This window comes from Corvus kubaryi, unplaced genomic scaffold (assembly GCF_017639235.1).
Source record: "Corvus kubaryi isolate FWS band 111438036 unplaced genomic scaffold, C.kubaryi_AGA036_p1.0 split2-37374, whole genome shotgun sequence".
Classification (NCBI taxonomy): domain Eukaryota; kingdom Metazoa; phylum Chordata; class Aves; order Passeriformes; family Corvidae; genus Corvus; species Corvus kubaryi.
Window position 1 is genome coordinate 5329983 of NW_024582082.1, and position 25804 is coordinate 5355786.

The following is a 25804-nucleotide window of genomic DNA, read 5'->3' on the forward strand; positions in this document are numbered from 1 at the left end:
TCATTAAGATCAATGGCTCTGACCCTGAACCAAACAGGTATCAAACACACCATGCTTCCAGCACCAGTCTGTGGACAATCTTAGTTGCAGAACTTACTGATCTTGATGGGCTAATTTTGAATAACCGGGAAGCTGAGTATCTTTAGAGTGGCTGGAAAACAGAGCGAAGTGAAAGCAAAGGCCTGGCCCACACACATTCAAGTCCTGTAGTACATCATTCCTCTGGATGGTAACGACACTGGTGGATTAAAGCAATCTGCTGCAAGGCCAGGGTCAGCCCTCTGGAAATCACAGCTAATACTCCCCTGGGACAGGCAGTAGGTCTGTGGGTTGCATTAGGAGCATGATAAGCACTGAGTGGATTTGGTACAAGGTCACTGTGTCCATCTGATGGTGAAGGCAAGAATATCACTAGCATGACACACAGTACAGGTATATTTATCTGTGTGATTGTAACCTGAAGTTAAGAAGCATGGATTAGTCATACAGTCCGCAAAGAGAGAGAAGGCTGAGGAGCTGAACGAGGTTCAGATAACCCCTTCAGAGAAGTAGGTCATGTCTGAGGAATCTGTACTTTTTTTTGACGATGGGAAGGTGAAAGGAGAACAGCAGGGATCTGCTGGCTAGGCACACAACATCCTGAAGGAATATTTCAGCAACCTCCAGTAACCTAGGACATGCATTCTCAGTAGCCAATAAACACACAACATCATCAAATACCAGTGACAAAAGAGGTGACACATTTAGAATTAGGATAGCTATCCTAAAGTGAAAACACTCATCTAAATTTAAGAGGATTACCCCCAGCCACAGCCCTTCCCACACTGCTCTGTCCCCTCCCAGGTGATATTTCCTTCTCCACCACCTCTGCTGCATAAACAAGTTAAGTGTTTGTATTCTCAATCACTCAGAATTTCTTCTGCAAATAGTCCCTTGAGGTTGCTAGAATTGATTATAGAATCAGAGTGTCAAAATAAAGTAAGAGTAAAAAAATGTAAGAATATTAACTGTTTAGATTAGCAATAAAGACAGCGGAACTCTGGAAAGGTGTTTTTTCTCATTCTATATAAAAATAAATACACTACAACCGGCAAAGAAAACAAAACTTAAGCCAAGGTTTGTTTTAGTGAGGTTGTTCATGTAGTGTTTCACAGGCTTTTGTTGCAACTTCTAGACAGTCATGACACATTGTGTGCTTTCAAAATGGGCAATTTTTGTAGACCCAGCAGATGCTCAATATGATAAGTCTGTGTTTTGGTGGGAGGTGAGCCAGGCAATGCTAACATTACAAATTATCAACAGCAGTCTTCATGCTAGCATCCCATTTCATGGACAAATTGTTCAGGACCTCTGCAAACTCAGGTAGCTCCCACTCCAGAAATTCTCACCAATTCTGTTTTGAAGGCTTTCTTCAAAAGCACAAAATCCATAGACTCCCCTTCAAACCAGACAAAACGAACAATGATAGTAGAAGAGCATAGAAAGCGACCTTCGGGTTGTAAGGGACCTTAAAGGTCATCTAGTTACAACCCTTGCAGCCTTCCATCAATCCCATTACACAATGTCGTGGGTTCTTTAATTTCACATGGGCTTTTGCAGGTCATATCAACAAGATATTTGGTGGAGGGTTGGTTTTGTGATTTGGTTTTTGTTTTGTTGGGGTTTTTTTTATTTAAGTAAAACTTGTGTGGGTGACGGGAAAATAGAGTGTGAAGAGCCAAGCACCAGAGGACCAGTTCTGTTGGGTGCTCTGCACAGCATACAGAAAAGGTTACTGCGTGGGCAGCACAACCAGCAAAGAAAAAGGGAACGGGGCAACGTGGAGGAAGAAGAGGAGGAGGAGGGGAAGGAGGGAAGGAGATGATGTGTGTGGAGAGGAACACAGGGAAAGAGTTTGTCCTCAGCTGTGTAAGAAGAGCCATGGCAGATGGCCTAGTAAGGACTGTATCCATATCTTTGGGTTAAGGGCAATCAGGGACTATAAGGTACTTGCCCAGCAGGGAGCCTTTGTTAAGCAAAACTGCCCCGCTGCATGGCATGCAGGGTACAGTTAGCACTCACGGAGTGCAGTGAGGACTAGGTTGCATTGGACTGTGTGGTGCACTGAGACATAATGAGAGATGTCTCAGGAGACACTGAGTTTAGCTGTGTTAAAAACCAGACCAGGTCTGGCCATTTGGATGGATGAGAGCACCACAATTATAATGCCTGAATCACTCTTTGAAGGGATATTTCTCAGACCAGCCACACATTTTACATAGGCTGTCCACACTCCCCTGTTTTTTCTTTTTCTTTTAAACCCCCTTCTTCCTTCCCGCTTTCTATTTTGTATCACAAAGGCACTGTGATTGATATGCTGATAAGGAGAGCTGGAGCTCAGAGTGGTTGAAGAGAAAAGCAGGAAAAATCTCCTTGCTATCCAGTAGTAATAGTATTATGCCACTTGTCACTTAGTACAGTTCTACCCATGAAAGAACAGCAAGGGACACTGGGGGAGAGGCTATGGGCTAGCATTCCGCTTTGGGTACTGAAGAAAGAAGATGCTCCATTCAAATGGCATTGGCACAAAAGTCTGGGAGCATTAACAAGGCAGGAATCTTCCAGGACACTCAAAACTCCAGCTGCTTCTAGTCCCACCATTGTAAACAGAGTGGCAGTCTGTTGTGACTTGTCTGTTGTGACTTGTCTGTCCTACAGCCAAGAACCGCTGTGGCAGCTCCTCTTTTCCACTGGCAGCCTGTGGGCGAGGCAACTGGAGGAGGCAGGAGAGGAGAGGTGGAAAAGGGACTGAACCCTCAGTCTGTCACAGGGCGTGTGGGCAGGGGGCAGCGGCGACCCAGGGCTCCCAAGTCGGCAAGGTGAGCTCAAGGACATCCGTGTGGCCCATGCACAAACGCGTCCAAACGCTCCATCTGGGGCCTTGGTAAAATGGCACTGAGCCATTTTTGTATAGCACGAGGAAGAAAGTGCGTGTGCCTCACGGAACAATCCAGCTGCTCATTCTCTTCCCTCCATGAACTTCATTCTTGTGAGGAATACAGCGCGAACCCTCCGGTCTGACTTCCCCGTCCTGAAAATTTGGGAGTGAACACGTTTGTACACAATGGCTCGGTCGGGAGCAGCTGCGGAGGCCGCGGTGCCAAAGCCCAGCCCAACGCAAGGACAGGGCTTTTCAATAGCCCGGCCGGCCCAGCTGCCGCCTGGGGCCTGTGCGGGCGGGAGCAGAGGAAGGAGGGCCCCTGGGAACCTCCGTGATCGCGGCACCGGTGGCCCAGCCGAGAGGGATCGTGAGGGAATCCGTGAGTGGATCGTGGGGAGACCGCGAGGACAGCGTGCGGCACCATGACGGACCGTGCGGCACCGTGAGGCGGCCCCGCCGTGAGGGGCGGGCGGTGGATGTGACGCGCGGGCGCGCGTGGCATTGTGGGAGCTCCGCCAGCCCGTCCAGCCGATCCCGGTGGCCCCGCAGGCGGAGCGGAGCAGCGGGAGCGGGAGCAGGGACGGGAGCGGGGCCGCCGCCGGCCGACCGGAGACATCTTGCCCACGCCGTAAGTCACCGTCAAGGTCCGCCCGCTGTGCGGGAAGGAGGGGGTGCGGGGGGCTCTGTCGCGGCGCGGTGACACCCGGCGGCGATGGGGGGGGCCGAGCCGGCCAGGCGCGCCGTGGGAAGGAGGGGTGCCGGTCCCCTCCCCTGAGGGAAGCCAGGGCTCAGTTCAGCTGCTGCTTGCTGTGCTTCGGGTGAAGCCGGGAGATCCACCCGCGCCCCGCGAAATGGTGGCAGCGGGGCTGTATTTCTATGGAATCCGCTACGGAATGACGGTGTGGGGCTGGAAGGAGCCCGGCGGGGGTGCAGGGGCGGCCGGGTGTGTGGAGCCGCGGTCCCCCACGTCCCTGTTGTTCCACGCACGGACGGGCTCCGTCCTCGTCGTTCCCACCGCGGGTCGCCAGGCAGGGGAGCATAACCGAGGGAGACTGCGAAAAGCACAAGGCAAAAAACAGCAGGACGTGCTTTGCGTGTGTTTCACTTCGGGATGAAGAACCCGTGGCATAAAAGTTACCTGCCTCGTGTGAATGACTTAATTCAAAAAAGCCAATGACGTATTTTAAACCGTAAGCAAAGGTTTCCGAGAGTGGCAAAGATAAATGTTTGTCTGGAAACGGGGCTCCTTATTCTTTTAGGACTGTCACTTCTTGTAGAGGCTGCAATATGTCTGCCTGCAGGATTCGAGCAGCCCATACGGACTGTCTGGGTGTGGGTGTTCCTCCAAGGGGACTGCGAGTACTGCAGGGCGCAGGTGAATGCAGGTTTCTGAGGCTCCGCACCGGCTCCAGCACAGGAGCGCTGGGATTGAGACTCGAGGCTGACGTGTTTGTGTGTGTAAGAGACAGTGAGGGCAACAGACTATTTCTGTGACTTGCATCTCCCTGTAATCCTTTTGTTTCTTCTGTAATCTTTAAAAGTAAGTTGTAGAAGGCCCATGATATTGTGTCTGAAGCCAGCAGTTGGAACTAGCTCCTATGCAAGCAGGGTGGTGTAAAGCTGAGGTTGCTTCATTTGTAGAGATGGAAGGAGATTTGTTGAAATATACTTGGATGAGACTTGTTATTTATCTCTTGACCATGCAAGTGAACAACCATTTTTTCCCCAGGAGTGTGTGTGGCTGTCACTTAGCAACAGGTCTGTAGGGAACTTTGCAGATCCACTGCCTCCCCTATTCTAAAGAGTAGAAGAAATAAATGAGCGAAGGAGCAAGAGTGCAATTAATGAAAACAGTACCTGGGTTCTTAGGGACAGCCCAGAGTTGAAAGACTTACGTGGGAACAAGACAATTACAGTTGCATTGAAAATTATGTTTTAATGCAGTTGGGTATGAAAGATTTTGTATCATGTAGTCCCTAGAAAACTACCCAGTGTGTTTGGGGGTTTGGGGCGCTTTTTTTTAAGTGTTGTGAAATAAAGGAATTACATTGTTTACTTAGTAATGGTTGCAGGTTATTTTGCATCATCATGTTTCGTAACCTTTCACACTGAAATCTAGGCCTTCTGGGTTTCTGAAGAGTAACTGTGCTTTGCTGTGTGTACTGTGTGTGTATCCTTCTGATTGCCAGTAAAGCCAAATGTTGACAATGTAGATTAAGCCATAACTGATCTAAAAACTAGTGGCAAGACTAGTATTTGGGTTAATGACAGTAATGTCGGTAAAGTGCTGAAGCACTGCTTATTTTGTAGATCAGCATGAGCCGTAAGAGAAGTCCACCACTGCAAGTTTAATCTTAAAAGAAACTGCTGTGTTTAAATTTGTTCTTAGGAGTTACCTGGTTCTGCCAATACATAGCAATGAGCTTTGATAAAAGATATTCTCTTGATAAGATAGGTGATACAATCACACTCTGGAAGAATAGTCATGAACCTTTGCTCTCAGAGGAATGCAGAAATATTTTTGTGCAACTCTGTCAACTAGGATCAAGGCCTGCTGTCAGTTCCACAGAAAAGGTAGTCCTACCCCAGCAAGGTTATAAAGAAGGGATAAAGGAGCGGGGATCTGGAACTGTTGCTACAAGAGGAGAACAGAGTCTCCAGACAGATCCTCCATTGGGAGAGGAGATGTTGGCCCTGTGGGCAGTGCTGTGAGCATTAGGTTTTGTCATCTCGAGGTAAAATTGGGAAAGAAAAATGCAGTGCTTGTGGAAAGACTGCAGGGCTGGCTAGCTTGCTCAGTAGGAAAAGATGCTATGAACACATAAAGAAGCTGTAGTTCCTTACCCAGACCCATTCTAAAGACAGGATAGGCAGGATTCAGCTCATGGTCCTTGTTCCAGGAGTGATGTAAGAATCACACCATTCATTACCTCCTTGATGGGTCAAGTTCTTGCAATCCCTTCCCTCAGCAGCATAATGTCTATTTTAAATTTTGTTCTGCATTTGGATTTTGCCTTGGAAGCATCCATGTGAATTCTTTATTATCTTTTCATTTTCTTACAAATATGTCAAGGGACAAAGTTGTTTTCAACATTTTATTTAAAACAGTTTTTCTGAACATTAAATTCACAAATGGTCCAGTGACTTAAAGCCCTGTATAAATTTTTATGCTTTCTATCTAGGATACAAAACCCCATAATGTGTAAATGGTTATTTCAGGCCAGTTCTGCCAGCAGTGGTCAGTGAAGACAATTGTATTTACGTTTTCCTGACTATTGGTGGCAGGATGCCCAGCAGAAACTCTTGTCACACTCCCAGCACTGTTCTTAGTGGAGGTTTGCACATTAAGGGGCATTTGTTTTGGTGTTTCAGACCCACTGTGGGAGGGAAGGACTTCTGCCAGTTGAATACCATTGTGCAACAGTATTTTGTTTAGCACACAGATTTTGTGAAAACGTTATTCCTCTTTTTCCCATCCTTTATGTAGGAATTGTAATTGTCTTAACCTTCAACAGAAAGTACACCTACTGTGCATTCCTAGATGAGGAGTGTTCTCTTGGTTTTCCAAATGAAAATAAATGTATGGTGCTACCTTTTCAGATGAGAAGTTAATGGAGTTTTGGAACAGCTGTTTTACAACTAGTTTTACTCCTCTGTCTGTTTCAAAGAGTTACTGCTTTGATAAAGAATTTGAGCTAAAGTTTGAAATCACATCAGATCAAATGATAACTGAGTGATTAGCTCTTTTTAGTACTGTTGTACCTAGAAACCACAGTCCTAGGCAGAGACACTGTTGTGCCAGGCAGGTATTATTAGAGACCATTCTATACCATTTTATAAATATGCCAGCTTCTGATTAGCTAAGAAAAGAGCAAGTTCATTGTCACAGCAAGTTCAAATGCACCTTTTCAGCAAGAGTTCAGCGAGTGGCTATTATTGTAGGACATAAATAGATTTAAGAGAGAATGGCAGCACTTACATTGTTAATCTTTTGAAACAATGGGAAGAAAATAGCATTGCAGTTAATCTCTTGTGATACAAAAATGAACTTTCCAGCTTAGTCTTTGTATTGAAAGAAAAGAAAAATAATTACTACATCTTTGTATTTTTCCTATTGTAGTAATGGTATCCTGAATTCCACTACACTTACTGATATGATGATGTAGATCTAAATTGAATCATTTCTTTGAGTGCAGTTAATACACCAGTGTAAGCCCACGATCAGAACAGTCTCTGTCTGACAGCAGTAACATTCATAGTAATTTGTTTAGTCATTAAGAACCAGTACCTGAAAACTATTAATAACAGACTGGGTTTATTACTGCTGTTTGATCAAATCGACTGAACTAATGAAGTACTGGTATTTGGGTATCGCTTTACCAGGATGTTCAGGCTGTACTTTAAGAATTATGTGATGTTAAACCTTTCATTTCACAGATGCCTATGTGCATTTGAGGAAGATGGTATTTGAAAGTGTGGTTTAGCAGAATATCTGTCTTCACATAGAAAAATATGGCCAACCAGAATTACTCCAGCCAATTTCAAAGAGAGAAATCTTAATTACGCTGATTTCATCACTACACCTTAAGGTCGTTTCTTAGGAAATGTGTTTCTGGCTCGCAAAGACGTGACAGCAGAGGAGCCTTGTAGCTTGAATCTTTGCTGTGACCCAATTAATACACCATCAAATCTTGTTTATGCATTTGGAGATCTTAGAAGGCAGTGTGAATCTTGCCACAGTCTTTAAGGGGTTTCAAAAGGCTGTGAATCAAGTGATAAATTCTGTATCTAGGGCAATCTGTGTCCAAGCACAACAGAGCCACTGAAGAACATAGTGTTAAATTTCATTTGAAGTCAAAGGTGAACTTAGATATTTGACTCCTCAGTGATATCCCCTTATTATTACAGTGATAATTTTGTGAACTCTCACACTGAAACAAAATCATTTTATTGTCAAATCTGTGGAGACTTCACAATGTATTTGGTAAAGTTCTCAATAATTCCATTGCAAGTACAGGAAAAAAGAAAGAAAGGAAAAGTACCGGTCCACTGACTGTCATTTACTGTGATTTACTTAAAAATATATTTACTTACTTTTATTATACTGCTCAAATCTTGTCTGAACTATGGTGCATGTGATAAGGTTCCCTTTGGTTGCTTCTCTGATCTGTGGGCTCCCAGTGACTCAGCAAACAGCTCTGGTTCATTAGTGTTGGCAGCATTCCAGAGTTTCTGGTGTTACAAAGATAAACCATTTTGGAATATGTAAGGCACATGGCTTTCTTTGGTTTTTGATCTGTTGCCATGCACTTTACATTTCACCTCAGTACATTTTCTTGTGGCTTTTGCAAGTGAAATCTCTTTCCCTTCTCTTTTTTGGTGGAGAACTAGAAGTAGGGAAGAGACATTTGAGAGTTGGTTCGGCCATGCTGCAGCTCAAAGGCAGGACAAACAGGTTCCGGAATACACAGTTAAGCTCTGAAAAAGGTTTTCATGCCGGGCTCTCACCTTCACCTTCCAAATTACATGGTTGGTAACAGTAAAAGTGGTACTTGAAACCTAATTGAAGTTTTCCTCCCTCCACCCCCAACATCTAAACAATCTGAACATCCAGTGATTCACTACATGTAGGAATGGGATCCTTGAGATGGGAAGGTTGGAAACTAATCTGTATCACATTTCATCTTTAATACTAAGAGTTTCAGAAGTTCTTGATTTTTTCATGATGCAGCCCTGCTCACCAGCACCTTTCAGATTCTGGCAAAGTTTCTCCTCACAAATAAACTCACAGCTAGAAAGGTCTTTAATGTTAATATAAGGGGATCAGGTTAATTGTCAAGATAGATCCAGGGTATCCTAAATATTATTGTGAGTTGTATGACCAAGTGCATAAAATAAAGAGAGAAATTACCTGTAGAATTCGCAGAGGTGATAAACTAAGCTTATGTAAGAAAAAAAATACTCCATTTTATATATGGGTTGGTGTTATTCTCTATTACTACCTACTTTACTAATGCTTTGATGCAAATGTTACAGTAGCTGATAGCTAAGATGACACTCGGCTAAAGGAAAAAAAACATTAGGAAGTAAGGATTTCCATATTCTCTTCCAGCTATTCTGACTATCCCATAAACTCACTAAATGATTAATAGAAGTTTACTGCTTAAGGCTTGCAGGCTTTCTCTGGAAAAATTATGGTTTTCGTCATTGACCTCTCAGTTACAAACCAAACATATTGCAGAGCAGCACAGGTACTTCTTATGCCCCTTTCTGTGGTGTTTGATTCAATGAACTTCTTAACATTGGAGATTAAATGTCCCTAGTACTGTTGATGAAAATGGATTATGAAACATGAAAATAATTTCTGGCAGAAGGTCTATAGCCAAGTCAAAGCCCCACCCAGCCTTCCTGCTAACAAAGACAGAGCTAACTAGATGAGAAAATGCAATTAAATGGATGTTTTTAAATTCATTTGTGAGCTGCAGTTAGGCCATTTCTCAAGGCAAGAAAATTGGCTTTTGTCCTCTTCTTCACAGAATAATGGTTGTTACAGAGCCGAGTCCACAGCGGATGAAAGGAGAAGGAGCCCTTTTGATGGCTTCCCCCTCCCAAAGATTCCTATCTGGTTTTGGACACGAGTTTCCTAAATGTAGTGTGACTTTCATCTGAGCTACAAAGATGGGATTATTTTGTTTTGCTTTAACAAACAGTAAACCCATAGCATTTAATTTACTTAATGTGTTGTGCAGGTGTAGAGAAATTCTGATGAATGGAATGTGGAAGTGGAAAGGAAAAGAAACCTTTGATACTCGTGTTTCTTTCCTGACTTTGTTTGGCAGTTATGTAGCCTGAGTCTTAGTGACTCACTGAGGTTTGAAGGACTGTAAGGATGTGTCAGCACAGAACAGAAATTGCAAAACCTAAAAGTGGGGTTGATTAACCTGTTTTGACTAACTCTGAGCTCACTCCATTGTGTGATTCAGGCATGTGGGAAATACAGTTAGGTTCGTAAGGGCAAGGAGAGAATTCAGAATAAACAAGCAAAAAATAGAGGAAGCAGCAGAATGGTGTCTTGGGAAAGCAGGCTTAAAGGGGGTTTCATAGTGGAGTGTATAAACACATCAGTGAATTTGCATGTGTATTAGGTAGGACTTGTGCAGCAAGGGAAGAAGTGGGATGCACAGAGGTGTGTGTGTGTGTGTATCACTGATGCATTCTGCTGGTTTCCGTGGAGTTCAGATGTGAGGGAGGGGAGAGATGGGGAGATGGGCACTGTCTCCTTTCCTCTGAGGTAATTTCAAAACCCAGTGAGTTGCCTAAACCTTTGAAGACACCTTGAGAGCCTGTGAACCCTCCACCCCTTTGGATTTACCAGCTTCTACTTACAGCCTGAGCAGAAATCAAAGAGACAACAGAGTATGTTTGACAGCTGTATCAGCAGTAGTTTCCCTCAGCAAGATAAACTGAGATACAGTTGTCACGTACATGCTGGGTGTTCAGATCACTGTGCTGTTAGGGAAAGGTGGCAGATAGAAGATCGTCAGATTCCTGGAGGGAATGTTGAAGCAATATGGTCTTCCATGTGGAGGTGGCTGAGTTTTGCTAGGTTCAAATCTCAAGGGGGTAATTTCAGATCTTTCTAAAAATAGAACTTTTACTGTACAGGAGATGTGTTTTGCCATCCATAGGCCTTTGTTCTGTCAATTCTCACACATCTTGAAAATGGAGTTTTTTAAAGAAGTACACTTTGAAAGCTTTAGTGGATACAGTTTCTCCTGGTTCAGAATGTAATTATTCATGAACATAACTGCCCTACCACAGCTGTTCAAATGCCCTATCAAAAGGTTTTCATGGCGATCAGGAGGTTGTGTCAGTCTCCTCGCAGAAAGCATCCTCTGCTTCAATGCAGAAGTTTTATTTAAATCCGGTAGTTATCACTCTGCTCCATTAGTGGTATTGGAGTTAATCTGTTAGGAATTTCAGAAAAGTAGATTTATAGGAAATAACTTGTCTTATATATTTTCTGTATAAAATTATGCCAAGTTACAATGGGAAGTAAACATTCTGTGGAAAATTATTTTAGGTTCTTGTTGTGTATACTCTAAAAAGGCAACTTGTCTGGATGTTTTAGATACTCTAATGCATTGCCTACTCCAAAATTCTGATTTGCCTTGGAATTCAGTGTGTGGTCTTAGAGCATCAGTCCTTATTAATAACCTTTTATCTTTTTATCTTTTTTTTTTTATCTTTTGTTCCTTTTTTTTTTCTTCATAGAGTGCTGTTTCAGACCTGATACAGACAAGATGTCCAGCAGGGGTGGAAAGAAGAAGTCAACTAAGACTTCCCGCTCCGCGAAGGCTGGGGTCATATTCCCTGTCGGAAGAATGCTCCGGTACATTAAGAAAGGCCACCCCAAGTACAGAATTGGTGTTGGTGCTCCTGTGTACATGGCTGCTGTACTGGAATATCTAACTGGTAGGTTTTGCTGAATTATGTGACATAGTAGCAGTAAAAGTTAAACACAAACTGAATTTGCACAGAAAAAAACCCAAACAAACGAAAAAGATCATCTGATTTATAAATGACTGAAAAAGTTACAGCTTAAGTGCATGTTATGCTGAGCACACTTCTAAGCCAAAATAAAGGTACCCTCACTCCTGCCTCACAGCCCTGATGGCTTTTGTTCATTCCAGTATTGGATTTACCTTCACCAGTTGTAAACACACTGCTTCCACATAGGCAGTCAGGGTTCCTACTGCAATCTGTGTGTGTGGACTACATTGTTGCAGTCCTCCTTGCTTTGATTTTGTACCTGATGACTTTGTTGGGGTTATAATTGTCTGTTAAGCATATACATTAATTTTAAATAGAGAAAGCTTCTCAGTGTTTACATGGGGCTGAGATTGCTTACAGCCTTGTTTAAACAGTTTTGTTCAATTTACAGATTTCTTTTCAGACTACACATGCTGTTTGCAATTTGTTTGACTGTCTATGTCCACATGCACACTGTTCATCTTCCCTGTATCTCTGTATCTTATTTGCTTACATTTGTAGTTCTTGCTCTGTTCCTCTCATCACATCAGAATGAGAATACCTTAAATAATTATCTCATTCTCACAGTACCTTCTCGGAGGACAAAAGTATTATTTTTCCTCCATTTAGAAAGAAGCTTCAAAGGAAGATAATGCTTTGCCCAGTGACATAAACAACCAGACATGCAAGTAAAGATCTTTACACACCTGTTTTGTTCTCAAACAAGACTTAAGACATTGCAAGTTTACCCCCCAAACAATATTACAAAAGCAGTCTTTTGACAGAAAACCCCGACTGTAATACCATCAACATATGGGCTTTTTGCAATAATGGTTTACTTAAAATAAAAAAAAAATAGAGAGGGGTTCAGTCACCTTCATGTGGCCAGGTTGACTTCTAAGTATATACTTGTGGTGTAGAGATCTAGAAAAAACCACAAGTGCCACATGGAAGAGTGTTTGGAGCCAGATTCTATTAGCATGACTAAGGAAAAGCTTGAATTAGATCTTATTTCTCAAAGCAGTGTTTCTTTTTCCAGTGCATTTGCTTGTGTCAGTGTTCTTCTTGCTGCAGGTTCAAGTGTTGCAAGGGACAGGAGACTTTAAGCTGTATTGGTGTGCTGAGCCTCTAAAAGATACAGGTTTTTCTTTGACTCAAGCACAGAGTTGTAAAGCATTGACTTTTCTGGGAGTATTTAAAATTGAAGCAACCTGACCTTACCACAGTTTTAGATACATTTTATAATGGCTATTGACATGAAGAACAGAAGATTTCTTCCTACAGTTTCTTCTCCTGTAAAGATGAAGATTGATAATACTACCGAATAATTAATAGAGTGCTTGTTTTCTGTAGGATATTCATACCATCAAATATATTTTTCCCTTTCACTTGTTGACATTCAGTTTTCTTTACTTGGGCTTTTTCTTTGAAAGAATGCTTTTAAACTTCATAGATGGCCTTAAAAAAATAACATTTCCTTTAGCTAGGTTCCTGCTTACAGCAATAACAACTCAAATAAAAGGCTTCTTAGGGTGAAGGGTGCTTTGAATGCTGCCCTTTTAAAGAAACAGAGCAATGCAGGTGATCTTAAGGCTCTGCTAATGAGCAGCACATGTTACTGGTTAACTGGTTTAAAGTGTTGGCTGCGGCAGTGATAGTTTAGGCAGTTAAGAACAGGCTGGGGAAATAAAGGTGTTTCTTTAACTGCTGTGCATCTTGGGAACCTGTCTGAGGACATTACCAACAACAAGAAAAAACCAAGCAAAAGTAGCATAAATCACTTCAGGAAAAATAGAAGAGGCAGGAGGAAAGGATAGCTAAAGGAAGAAGTACTTTACCTCTTTATCCCTTTAACTATTTTTAAGCAGTTTTGTTGTGGTTTTTCTGTTTCCTCTGAAGGCTAGGTAAATAATCTTAGTAACCTGTATCTCAGGGTTTTCTTTCATTCCTGTACATAGATGCATCTCAAAAGCACAGATACTACTTTTTTTTCCGGAGTTAGTACTAGTTTTATCATAGAATGGTTTGTGTTGGAAGGGACCTTGAAGTTCATTTTATTCCAACCCCCCTTCCATGGACAGGGACACCTCCCACTAGAGGAGGTTGCTCCAAACCACATCCAATCTGGTGGCCTTCAACACTTCCAGAGATGGGGCAGCCACAGCTTCTCTGGGCAACTGTGCCAGTGCTGCAGCACACTCACAGGGAAGAATTTCTTCCTAATATCTAATCTAAATCTATCCTGTTTCAGTTTGAAGTGCTTCCCCCTTGTAGTCCCATCACTTTAAGTCCTTCCCTCTCCAGCTTTCTTGTAGGCCCCTTCCTGTTTCAATCTGGTGGGGTTTTTTTTCCTTTCTCTAAGTTTTTCACACTCTGTATAGTACAATTTTTTAGCCTTTAGTGCTCAGTATGTTTTCTGAACTTGAGGTCATTCGTCTTTTTCAGTGTAATTCAGAAACAGCCCCTTGAAGTGGAATGCTTGGAGATTTTTGGTTTGTGTTCTTTTTACCTCTTGGCAGTTATTACTTCACAAAACCGGAGAAATCCTGACTTCTCTCCAGGAGAATTTTTAAAGATCCTCATGTTAGCACATGGTCTGAGACCAAATCAAAGCATTTCAACCATTTCAAAGTAAAAGCAGGAACGTGACATAATAGGAAGGAGACCATGTGAACTGGCATGCTAATAAATTGGCTAAATCAAAAAAGCAATCCTTTGCATCCAGGAAGGAGAAGTAAAAAATATCAAAAGCAGTCATAGGAAAGAGAAACTTCAGAAACAAAAATGGGAGGGGAAATGACAGAGACATGACCTAATAGAAAGGAACCTACCAAGGTTTAAAAACTGGTGCATCAGTGTGCAGAATATGGAACCAACTTTAATCCTTTAGAAGGTGAGATGCTAAATTTTGCTGGCCTTTGCTGAGGTTTAACTTTGAAGTAAATCTGAAATTAGCCCATAATGTGCTGAGATCTGGGGGTTTTTTATTCAATTTGAGATTCGAACTTCTGAAATGCTTCCAGCTGTTCAGACTTGGAGTTCTGTTCTGGATTCGTCTGGAGTTACGACTTTGTCCACTTTGTACTTGAAAGTACCTTATTTTTATCATGTGTGTACAACTACTCATCAGAAAGTGAGAGTGCACATTGTATGATTTCTCATGTCCTTAGATTTCAGTATGCTTCACATAGAAACAAGTTGTACAGTGGGTATCCTCCTTTTATTACTTATTCACTAAAGGTTCTTGTTACCTAGAAGTAACATTAGAAAATAATTCTCTCATCAGCACAGTCAGTGTATCCAGTTTGGTTTCTTAAGCCAAGCTGATTATTGTTTCCTGGTTTTTATCTAAGGAAATAATGTGTTATGTCCACTGTAAATAGGATGCAAGTGTCTTTTTTGAGTAAATGTGCAGAAAGTACCTTTGAGTGTTACTAGTATTGAAGCAGGTGGATATACTTCCTTTCTTTACTCTGGAGGAATAGTGTGGATGCCAAAGAACTATAAATGTGCAGTTCTTGTTTCTTTTCTTTCTTTGCAGCAGCAGTTCATGCAGTGCTTCCTGTCTTGCAGGGAATAGTCAGAGTAGTGCATCAGTTCTGCAGCATAAGCAGAAATTAATTTTAAGCTAGTCTCTGTTTCTAGGAGGCCTCTTAAGGCATCATTATCAACAGTTTTCAGTTGGCATGTGCAGTGTTGATAATTCCTTTTGTCTTCTTTCCTTATTGCACTTATTTTCCAATGGTTCCTTGCCTATTTATCTTCCCTAACATAGACTTCAGAAAACTGCAATCCCCTCCTTAATTTCTCTGCAAAATAGTGCATCAGTATCAGTTTATGTCAAAAAAGGACAGTAGGTCAGTCAAGAGAATGGCCACAGACTTCATCTGGGGCATTGCAGCCATTCACGTGAATTTCAGTGGTTTGTGTTTGTCAGAACTGCTCCTGCCATACAGGTATGGTCTTTTCAGATGTAGAGCTTGCACATGTTACAATATATAGTCCAACCTTTCTTGCTAACTGAAAAAGATACTCCTTTGCCCTTGAAAAACAGAAATCTCTTGAGCATAAAGGCAGCAAGAGCCAGGCCTGCAAGTGATTTCTGCTCTCCCCTCCCCCATCATCTGTTCTACACTGTAAATAATTTTCAATTGCCAAAATGTCATAGCAAATGAGGAGAAGGAGAAGTTTATTAAACAGCAGGAGCACAAGAATACAGAAGAAATGAGGCTCTGATTTATATTTGTTATGTACATATGAAGATAGGAGAAAATGTTAAATACCTGTTTTCTCCATTAGATCGTTTTCTCAGCTGGGTTTTTGAGTTTTTTTGCACAGGGGTACTGTTGATCATATATTTTGTTGAAATGTAAAATACGCACTTCTTGAACCCCAAAGTTAGAATTGCATCTGAGGCATTCCTGTGTTTACCTGAGTTTTTGTTTTCAGGCTTTCTAATGTCAGCAGAATCAAATAATGGGGGTTTATGTGCTGGAGCTCAGTTCATTGCATTTTCATCTTGACTAATTTTCAATGTGGGAAATGCTCTTGGTCCAGAGGCTGATTCACTGCAAAAGGAGAGTCCTTCCTGTGAGCATTAGGTTTAAGTGCTCACTTTGCAATGTGCAAGCTGAGCAACTTGAACTGCTATTCTCCTCTTGTGTTCTGCTCACTGCCCAAAATCTTCACAGGCTCACTGAGGAAAACAATGATTTGCGCTCTCTGTCAAAGCAGATGTTCTGCTGAACTTCTTCTTGGAAGCAGAGGGGAGCTCAGGGTTCCACAGTAAAAAAGCATTAGGTTAAAAGCAGATTCAAGTTCCAGGCATTCTGAGACTCCCAGAAATAACCCAGTGTCCTTGGAGTGTAATGAAATTTAAGAAGATAATTAATTGACAATATCTTTTTTGATACTGCTTAAATGTGCATTCACTACCAAGATATGTTTCTTCTATTTAAAGAGGCAGCTTTAGAAACACTACTTCCTTTTGTGGTGGTGTACCACAAACTCTGTCCCAAAGACGCTTGAAGTAAATGAGGGGCTTGTAGGATGTGTGCCTTCCCTGAGCAAGCATGAAACTACGTCTTCGTATGTAGTGTGCATTTAATACGGATTAATACTGGACCTAAAATACAGCAGGGTTGTTTATGGCAATAACATCACAACCTTTTGACTATATCAGCGTAGGAAAGCTGCTTTGTAACATTCCTTTTACATAAGACTTGTGTCGTGCTCTCAAGTGAAGTGTCATTATCACAATTTAAAATTGCTCCACTTGTAAGAAGTGCCTCTTTAGATACAAAACTTTGCACTGTTACCAACAGAATGACAAACTTTCTGAATTACAAATGCATGAATCAGTGTATGTCAAACGTATATAAATAAAGAGTTTTCTTTCACTGATAAGCTCTTCCTTGGCTCTAGCCCTGTAATCACTTACATACGTGTCTGTCATATTGTGTAGTCCCATAAACTTCTGTGGATCTTCGAGTTACAAAAGCTCACTCAGTACAAAATTACTGACCTGATTACAGTCCTAATGTATTCTCCAAGCTGCACAGGTCAGGTTTGATGAAAAACTGTAAGGGCCAACAAGAGTGTTTTCTTGTAATAAAAGCTCTAACAGTGCATCTTGCTATGTCAGCACAGTTCAGAGAGGTAAATATGCAACATTGTGACGTGTCGGATTGCAATAATGTACAAAACGCTGGATGGGGCTGGTTTAGTTTTTATGTCATGGTCAGTGAATATTTCTCCCTTGAAAATGTTAATTTTTTTGCTATATTTCAGTTATATTTTAATATCCTTAGATCTAGCATGAAGTACTTTTTATTCTAGTAAGTAATTTCATCTGTTTATTTGGCTAAGTTGCAACAGAGTAATGACTTCTTCTGTATATTGCTGCTCAATTTAATACTGCTTTCAGCCTTTGGAAGAATGGAATGTAAGAGAACTGTAAAACAAAAATGTGGCTCATTTCACTACACAGTTTTTTCCTACCCATACCTTTGTCTTAACACAAATTCCTTCTTGAGAAGGAGAAAAGAATCTATAAAGCTTAAGTCTTTTCTTCTTTAGCCCTTTAGTCTTGGAATGACAGTTGTAGCACAACTGGCTAGAAAGCAGGAAGACATCCTGACTCCACAGTGTATTTATCAAGCAGTTTCTTTCTTCAGATATTCACAAATTTTAGAAGTTCTTGCATCAAGTATTGTAAGCATGATTTTTTTCCTCCCTTTTTTCCATGAGGATTATTTAGAATGCCTGAGTTCAGATAATGTTCTTTGGTCTTCAGTATTTTTCCAAAGTATATTTTTCCCTGAATTACCTTTAGAAATGAAATTCCATTTGGATTATTCGGTGCTGTCAGACAAAGTGCTCCATTCTCAATTTTAACTTCACTGGGGGAAAATAAATTTAGGGGATTGTACTAGTTTGAAAACAAACCAGTGGGAGGCACCAAGTCAGAACAACAATTTAATGGAAGTTAAAGAAAAGGAAAAAAAGTAAAAGAAAACACTGGTTCAAACTGACAGAGTCAAGGTACAACCTGATACCCTGTTAGGCAGGGTGGTGGTAGCAGTCTGGTAGAATGGTGGCTGCAGTCCTCTGAAGCGATGATCCTGTAGTAAAAGAGTCTGCTCTTCCTCAGAAAGTCCAATGGTGGCTGTGTAGCTCCTGTCCTCTGGAAATCCAGTGGGAAGGGTTGTCTCTGGTGGTCAGAGTCCCAGCTTATATCCACGATGGGATGCTTGGTTCCTCCCTCTGGGTGGAGCATCTCACAATGGGGTAATGAGTCATGAGGCCAGGTGTTGATTAGGCTCATTAACAGAAGATGGTCCGGAGGGAGTTATCTCTGAGTCATGCAGCAGGACAATGATGGGCCATTAACAGAAAGATAGTCTGGGGGGAGGAGGCAAGGAAACACTGCCCCACCTGATTTTAACAGCTCATGAGGATGGTGATAGAATACACTGCAACCCAGGACAGGGATATATAGTGAAATACAGTATTTCTAAACCAAACAGGAGGTACTTTTCTCCCAACTTGCAAAAATGTCTGTGGTGTAGCAAGCCTTGTTAGTGAAAGATGTTATGGATACTAAAAAAGGTGATGAACCTTTCTGAATGGATTCAGAAAACAATTAGACACATCCATAGAAATAAAATCCATTGGGGAACTAAACAAAAAGACAGCATTTCTAACTTGGGGAACCACTCAGCTGCACATGGCTGAAATCAGAGGGAATGTTTGGAAAAATAGCATTTTAAGTTTGCCTGTTCCTTTAATGCTCCAGCCCACCTGCCCTTGGGCACTGGCTGAGGACAGGAGGTCAGGCTGGATATGGGCTTTACTCCAATGAAGTTAACAGAGAGTCCTCTTGATTTCTTTAATGTTTGGGAATGCAGTGTTAAAGACTAAACTAGGACCAAGTCTCAGGATGTGTGTAGTCTCCTGTATTATTTAACAGCCAGACCAAAGCGTACATGGAATCATTTAGGTTGGAAAAGCCCTCCAAGATCATCAAGTGCAACTGTTAACATGGCGCTGCCAAGTCCACCACTAAACCCTGTCCCCAAGTGCCACATGCTGCACTTGATCAAGTAACGTCTGGCAGCAGTTCCATTAATCCATTTCTAAAACATATGTAAGCTGTTATGAGGAACAGCAAAGTGTACTGCCAGGTAGAGGAAGCTCCACTGAAAAAGAGTAAAAGCTGATTTGAGTTAGATCAGGATTCTTGTAGAGAAGAGCTAGGCTAGCTCTTTAAATTAGTACTCAGGGTGTGGCTGGTGTAATAAATAACGTCTGAGTTGAAATTCAGGTTTCCCTGAAAATTGAACTGTCGTATCTTTTACAGATCAATAGTAAACAAGAAATTAAAATTAAAAAAATAAAAAGGGAAGGAAGTTAAATAACCCTGGATCTCTTACAAAAAAAAATAATGGATGGTATTAAACTCTAGAAAAAAGATGAAAAGACATGTAAGTCAGATCAGAAGGCTCGAAGTGGAAGTGGCTTTTGTGGCCTGAATTTGTGTTTTATGTAAACAGCAATCTGTCATCTGCTTCACAGAAATGCAAAACTTACAATAACTTGGCAAAGTTAACAGTTTTTCCTTTAAGGGGCCTAGTTTTGATACAGCTCAGATTCTCAAGGTTTGGGGTTTTTATCACATCCTAAGAGAACGATTGCCCTGCTGAGAGTTAAGGTTTCATCAAGGCTTGTTCAAAGCAGTAAAGTTTCTTGAACTGATTTTCACTGCATCAGATTTCCATGACTTTGAACCAAGGCTGAGAACTGTTTTATTGGAATGCATAAGAGGGAAAGTGTTGTTAAATGATTTTACCTTCACTTTTGCAACGGCAGATTTCAGGGGGATTTGGTGGAATACATGGAGAGTAGAATGCAGGAAACTTTTAACAGTCTTGGTTGATTGGGGTTGATTGGGTTAAAACCTTCCGGAATCATGTAAAATGAATCTCAAGTCAATAAAATGCTGATGAGAAAGATGATTAATTTAAAGTACAATAAGCAGACTCCTTGTCACATAGTTGGCTTTGTAGCAAATACATATTTTTCTCAGTGGAATTGTATCAACATTCATTTTTCTTTGATTTCTGGATATTGTTTTCAATTTTCTTTTGAGGAGTGGCTTCACAATTTTTTAGAAACCCCTGACTTGTTCCTGTTGGAATTTGTGTGTTCAGAAATTGGCCTTGTGTCAACACATCACCTGTTAGTTGTTAAGAGTTTAATTTTCAAACATATTATTTCATCTCCCTGAAGACAGGGGGGACAAAGAGATTTGATGCAACAGCCATGATTTAGCTTGAGATGTAAACCAAAAAGAAAAAAAAAAAGAGGGAAAAAAAAACATTTTGGGGATGAAATCAGACCAATTGAATTGACTATTTACATTGATAAAGTATTATAGCCTGGAATCCATGATAAGCTACAGGCTTTGTCATTTAGTCTTGAGAGGAGTTTTAGTCAGTAATGACCAGTAATATGTTGTTTGAAAATTAGGATAAGTGAACTAGAGCACTCTCCAGGAGGGGGAGGAGAATGCATTTGCTTTTGTAGCACCCAGGTTTGCAGTTCCTACTGTGCCTGCTTTGTTCTGGCCTAATAGTAATTAGTTTCATTTTAACCACGTGTTGTGCTCTGGTTCCAGAATTTGCAAGTGTTGTGAAATACCAGTGTAAGAGTACTCGGGCCAAGCAGACCCCCGTGAAAGGGAAATGCAGGTAGTGAAATTGGGAACTTAGTAGGATGTCTAAGAGATGACCTGAGTCTGAAAGTAAAGAATGAGGAACTCACCCTGAAAACTTGACTCAGGATGAGGTTTCTGTGGAGACTTCTGACACTTTTTGGTTGTGTTTGAGTAGGAAATGTCTTGAGAACAGCTTTTCCTGTGGTCTTATCTCAAGCTTAAATGTGAAGATACACAACCGGTTTGCTTTTCTCCCTTAAAAATATTTAACTGAACTTTTAAAAACCTCAGCTGAAGAAAAGTAGTTTTGGTCCAAATGCTGAGAACAGGCTTAGACCAGTTTTCACTACCCATATCCTAGTTCTAACTATTACAAAGGAGTTTTTCAAGTGATCTAAATGAAAATTGCCTTGGAGATAAATTTTAAGGAAAATTTCTTAACTTTCAGGGTTTCCCACTTTATGCTTCTACTTTAATAATGACTGAAAAGGAGAAAAATATTTATCATAACTATGTCTTTATCATGTTCATGATAAAGAGATTCCTGAGGCATCCACGCCTTTTTTGCTACTTAACAGCTGTCCGTACATGAATATATCACATGCTGACATAGCATTCCTAATTAATTTTTTTCCCTAATTATACAGTTCTCACACCTTTTTCATTGGTTTGTTTTATATCTGCTCTTAAAGTGGTACATGTTGGTTTGCATTTTTGTTTGAAATTATTTAAAAGCACAGAAAAAGTAACTTGTGCAGATGGAGTTTCTCTTCGTATTAAGCTGATTTCAGTATGTAGTGGTTGAAGGATACCTTTCCAAACCATGTAATATTGAAAAACTTGGGGTTTTCCTTCACTTCTGAAAAAATAGAGCTCTTCATGTTCTTTAGTTCTGTAAAGTGAGTCTTGCAGTTGCCTGTTGCCTGAGTGGTGGTGATGTAATTATTCTCTAGGGGGGAAATGCCTTGAGTAAATATATGAAACGAATGGAATAGACATTATGCAACTTCCATCGTTTTTGTGAGGCCTCATTTTTGCAAAACATTCTTGTTTTGGTCTTCTGGCTGGATAAATACAAGCTGAGTGAAACCTGATGTCATGGAAGCTCTTAAAACTTTCTTTTGCCTCAACAAGTCTGAGCAAAGCTTTCTCTCTTGACCCTGCTCAATTGCAGGAGTAGATTTTTGAATGTCTGTTTTTTCCTACTGTGGGAAGATTACTTTTAATGAAACAGAACTCTTCAGTGACCCAAACCTTTGAACCTGGTAGAACAACACTTCCAAAGATGGGCTGACCTGAGACTTCAAGTCCAGTCTCAGTTTTAAATACTTTTTCCCACCTGCTTCTTTTTCCAGAGTTACTCTTCTGAAAATTTGAATCAGCTCCCTTACAGAGAGATCTAGATTTTCATCTAATTTAAAATTGGTTTAGAACATGGGCAAAACACCATTTAAATCTTTAGAATTAAAGCAGTGTAAAACATATGTGAAAATAAAGCCGTCTGCAAGAAAAATCCAGGCAAGTAGTCTGAATCCTGTCTGCATCCAGAAAGTCTACATTTCCAGCATTTCTAAGTGCTCTATCTGTTGGGTTTGGATTAGGTTTGTCTCTTGTCAGTGCTAAATCAAAAAACTGTTGCCTGTGTTGGCTTCAGCTGGAATACCTCCTAATCTGTTTCTAAATAGGAGAGTCCCCCTCTGACCAGACTTGTGTACATAGCTGAGTTTGGCTGTTCTCGGTGCTGTGGGTCTCTCTGCATCTACTAGCAATACTTGATTATTGTTGGAGAGCTGAGGAGAAGGCCAGAAGAGAAATTCCACCTTCCATGGCCTCCTCCTCTCTCCCACTCCCCAAGCTCATCTTTTGTGCTCCTCAACACCGGTGCAAAGCACTCTGTGCCTGAAGAGGAAGTGGGGTACCTCAACTTCCCTAAAGGACCATTAGAAAACTGTAATTTCAAAATGAGTTTCCTGTCCAAGGAAGAGGGCTTAGCACTTACAAGAACAGTTCTCCACTGTACGAGGCAGACATTTTCATTTTATGAGGAACAAATAAAACATTCCTCTTGTGCTTTACAGGCATAACACTTTCTTAGAGTCTTTAGTTCCAAAATGACCTGTCTGCATAGCTGTGCTGATCAGTCGCAGGGAATAACACGGCCTGACTGTTCAGCGGGGCCTAATGCCGGAAAGCAGTGGAGGTGGGGGAGTGGAGGCAAACCAAAAAGCAGCAAAGCCTTCCCTTGCTTTTCAGCTGGGATTAAGTCTGAGGTACAAACAGTTCCATTCCTGGTGTGGAGAAGTGGAGGTGGTGGAGTTACTCAGTGATAGAGCCTTGCTGAGGTCAGTGGGGATGCCTGGGGTGTATCCAGGATTTCACCATGTCCCCTGGGAGGTGATGCAGGGCTTTTGCCACCACAGGCTGCAGGCAGCTAAACCTCATGTGTCTGAGCTGGGCCTTGGGAGAAGTATGTGAAAAGGATTATGCCAGCTTAATTCAGTTCTTTGGAGGTGTGGAAAGCATGGGCAGGTTGACCTTACCCAGCTAATCCTGCTTTAAAAATAAATTAAAGCAATTGTTGTCAGCATGAAATGTTGAGTTACTTTCAGGGTTTCGACTTAATATTCTGCCTCATGCTGTAATAAAGTTAATTGAGTGCTTTGTAGAACACAAAAATAGTGAAAACACACAAAAATCCTCCATGAAGTTTAACTGTAGAACATCCAGAAGCATCTGAATGTTTTCCAGCATCATAACTTACTTGTTATGGGACTTAGGATGAAAAATAATTGGTGAATCATGTTAAATTCAGTCTAATGAGATGCCGTGGTCTGTGCTGTGTAGTATTACTTAAGATTTACGGTGTCCTACAGTAAAGGCATGTGGTCACATGGACTTTGATTTTAGTATTTTTTGTTTCCAGGTTAATGCCTTAATTCAGTTCTGTTTGCCTCCAAAGCAAGCTTATGGGAGAGCTCTCATGGTATAGTCAGCTCTTAAATGTGAAATCAACTCATATATTATTGTAATGTTGCATTTTAATATTAGTGTGTAATAGATGTAAAAAAAGACATTTCCTTTTTTTTTTCTCTTTTTCTCCAAATGTTATCTGATATGCAAAAGGAAACCTACCAAATGCCATAGTGAAACACAGATTGTAGAGAGGGAGATGAAAGGTTATGTGTAATGGAGACAGCAGTAGCACATAATTGCAAAGTCTGATAAACATGTTATGTCATTTTTTTTTTAATTGTTCCCCAGACTTTCTTGTAATTAATTTTATCCTTGCCCAAGGCTTGTTGAGCTGCAGATAGATCAGTTAGCAGGTAATGCTCTAATCTTCCTCTGCAAAGATCCTGCAAGAGGAGCAAGTTCGTCTTTCCTGATTCAGTTATATGCATAGCTGTTAAACCTTATATCTTCTAAGGAAATACCTTCTAAGGAAATAATTTATGAGGCGCAAACAAACATGATTCATCAATTACTTTTTCTGGTTAAAAACGTCTCAGATACGAAAAGAGTCTTCAAGTGAGTGTAGCAGCAGAATTTGTATTTTTAGTGTCCTAATTGGATGTGTGCTTACATAGTTCCATAATGCTAAAAATGAGTCATTGAGAATAGTGTCTTCCAGTAATAAAAAAGTAGAAGTGATGCAAGCCAGAACTCGCATTTGACAGGTTTGAGAAAAAGACCTATAGAATTTGTGTATCTACTGTACTCTGTCCTCTGATTGGAGAGGGATCCTAAGAGATGAGCACACAGTAGCCTTGAGAAGAACACTGAAAAGTGAAGAATCTAGGGGAACTGCTTCAAAAGAGAAAAAAAAAATTCTAGTTTAAAGCACAGGACTTAAGTGTGCATTTGTTCTTCAGTGATTAGACTTATATAAACAAAATTATACTTTTAGAGTTAGATGTCTATTGAAGGTACCTACAGCAGTTAGGAGTAACATGATGTAATTCCCCAGTCGTTTTGCATGGATGCTAAATAACACATTGACTTTTCTTAATGATCACATTGTAATTAAAAAGAGCTTACTTTTTCTTCAGCGGAAATTCTGGAATTGGCTGGAAATGCAGCAAGGGACAACAAGAAGGGTCGAGTCACTCCTAGACACATCCTGCTGGCTGTAGCAAATGATGAAGAATTAAATCAGGTAAGAAAAATCTCTGCCATGTGAAGGCCAGGATTTCCTTTAGGGCTTCTTAAATTGTCTTTCCATATAGCTGACTTGTAACTCAAGACCTCCTCTTATTGAGTAGCACACCAGGAAACACTCACTAGCATGCTGGCTGTGTAACTAGCTACAGCACTCAGCTTAATTATGTATTTCAGCACTCCTAAAATGTGAAAAAATGCAGTGGAGATGTAAAATGATGTTTGCTAACACTATTACAAGCACTTCTGTTGGACTGAGGCATTGTCATAAATTCAAGGATGCTGAGAAAGTCCTGCAGATGCTGGTTTTTGGTTGGTTGGTTTTAGTTTACCCCTTAGACAGCTGAGGACTCAGTGGGACCTAACCGCTGAAGTCTGTTATTGTGACCACAGAAGAGCTCTAAACTCTTGCAAGTCTGTGTCCTTTGCAGATTTAAAGATGCCTTTAACTTAGCCACAAAAAAATGGGCATTATTATTACAGTGCCGTGGTGTCAGCCAGAGGCAGTGGCTGGGGTTAACATACCTTTGTGTGAGGTGCTGTAAAAACCTGTCTGAAAAGATGCTTTTTCCAAACCTATGTATCATGATGGAGCAGGAAAAAAATAATATCCCCCAACCACCCTCCTTCTGGCTTTGTCCGAAATTTGGTAATACTTTCCATTCATTATCCTTTTGTAAGTTTGGGGCTCACTGAGTTGAGACTGGGGAGCAGTAACACGAATCAGAAAGTGAGAGTAGCTGGGGGACCTGGATGTCACTGTCTGTATCCTCCTGAATAATGAATTAGTCCCAGTTAGATGTAAAAAAAAATTTATTAAAGTGGTTTTAAATACAGAACATGATATATTTCACCTCTGCTTTTGAAGGCTTGAATGAACTGCACACTTTTGAATATTGATCTTCAACTGCATATTTTTTTGAAGAAGGACGTACAGGTATAGAGATTTGTATAAATGTTGCCCTCCATTTTGAAGT

The 25804-nt window shown here is 40.9% G+C and overlaps 1 protein-coding gene across 6 annotated transcripts in view; it reads left to right on the plus strand.

Annotated features, from left to right (window-relative positions):
* Window positions 1-3416: 3416 nt before the first annotated feature.
* LOC121658049 (core histone macro-H2A.1) overlaps window positions 3417-25804 on the plus strand; it is a 43497-nt gene continuing 21109 nt past the window's right edge. For 3 of the 6 annotated variants that reach the window (XM_042014444.1, XM_042014447.1, XM_042014448.1), the window contains exons 1-3: window positions 3419-3548; window positions 11195-11395; window positions 24719-24825. In XM_042014444.1, the coding sequence (XP_041870378.1) occupies window positions 11224-11395; window positions 24719-24825 (279 nt within the window). In that variant the 5' untranslated portion in view covers window positions 3419-3548; window positions 11195-11223. Of the gene's footprint in view, window positions 3565-11194; window positions 11396-24718; window positions 24826-25804 lie in introns of all 6 variants that reach the window. The other 3 variants (XM_042014449.1, XM_042014446.1, XM_042014445.1) reach the window with 3 other exon arrangements.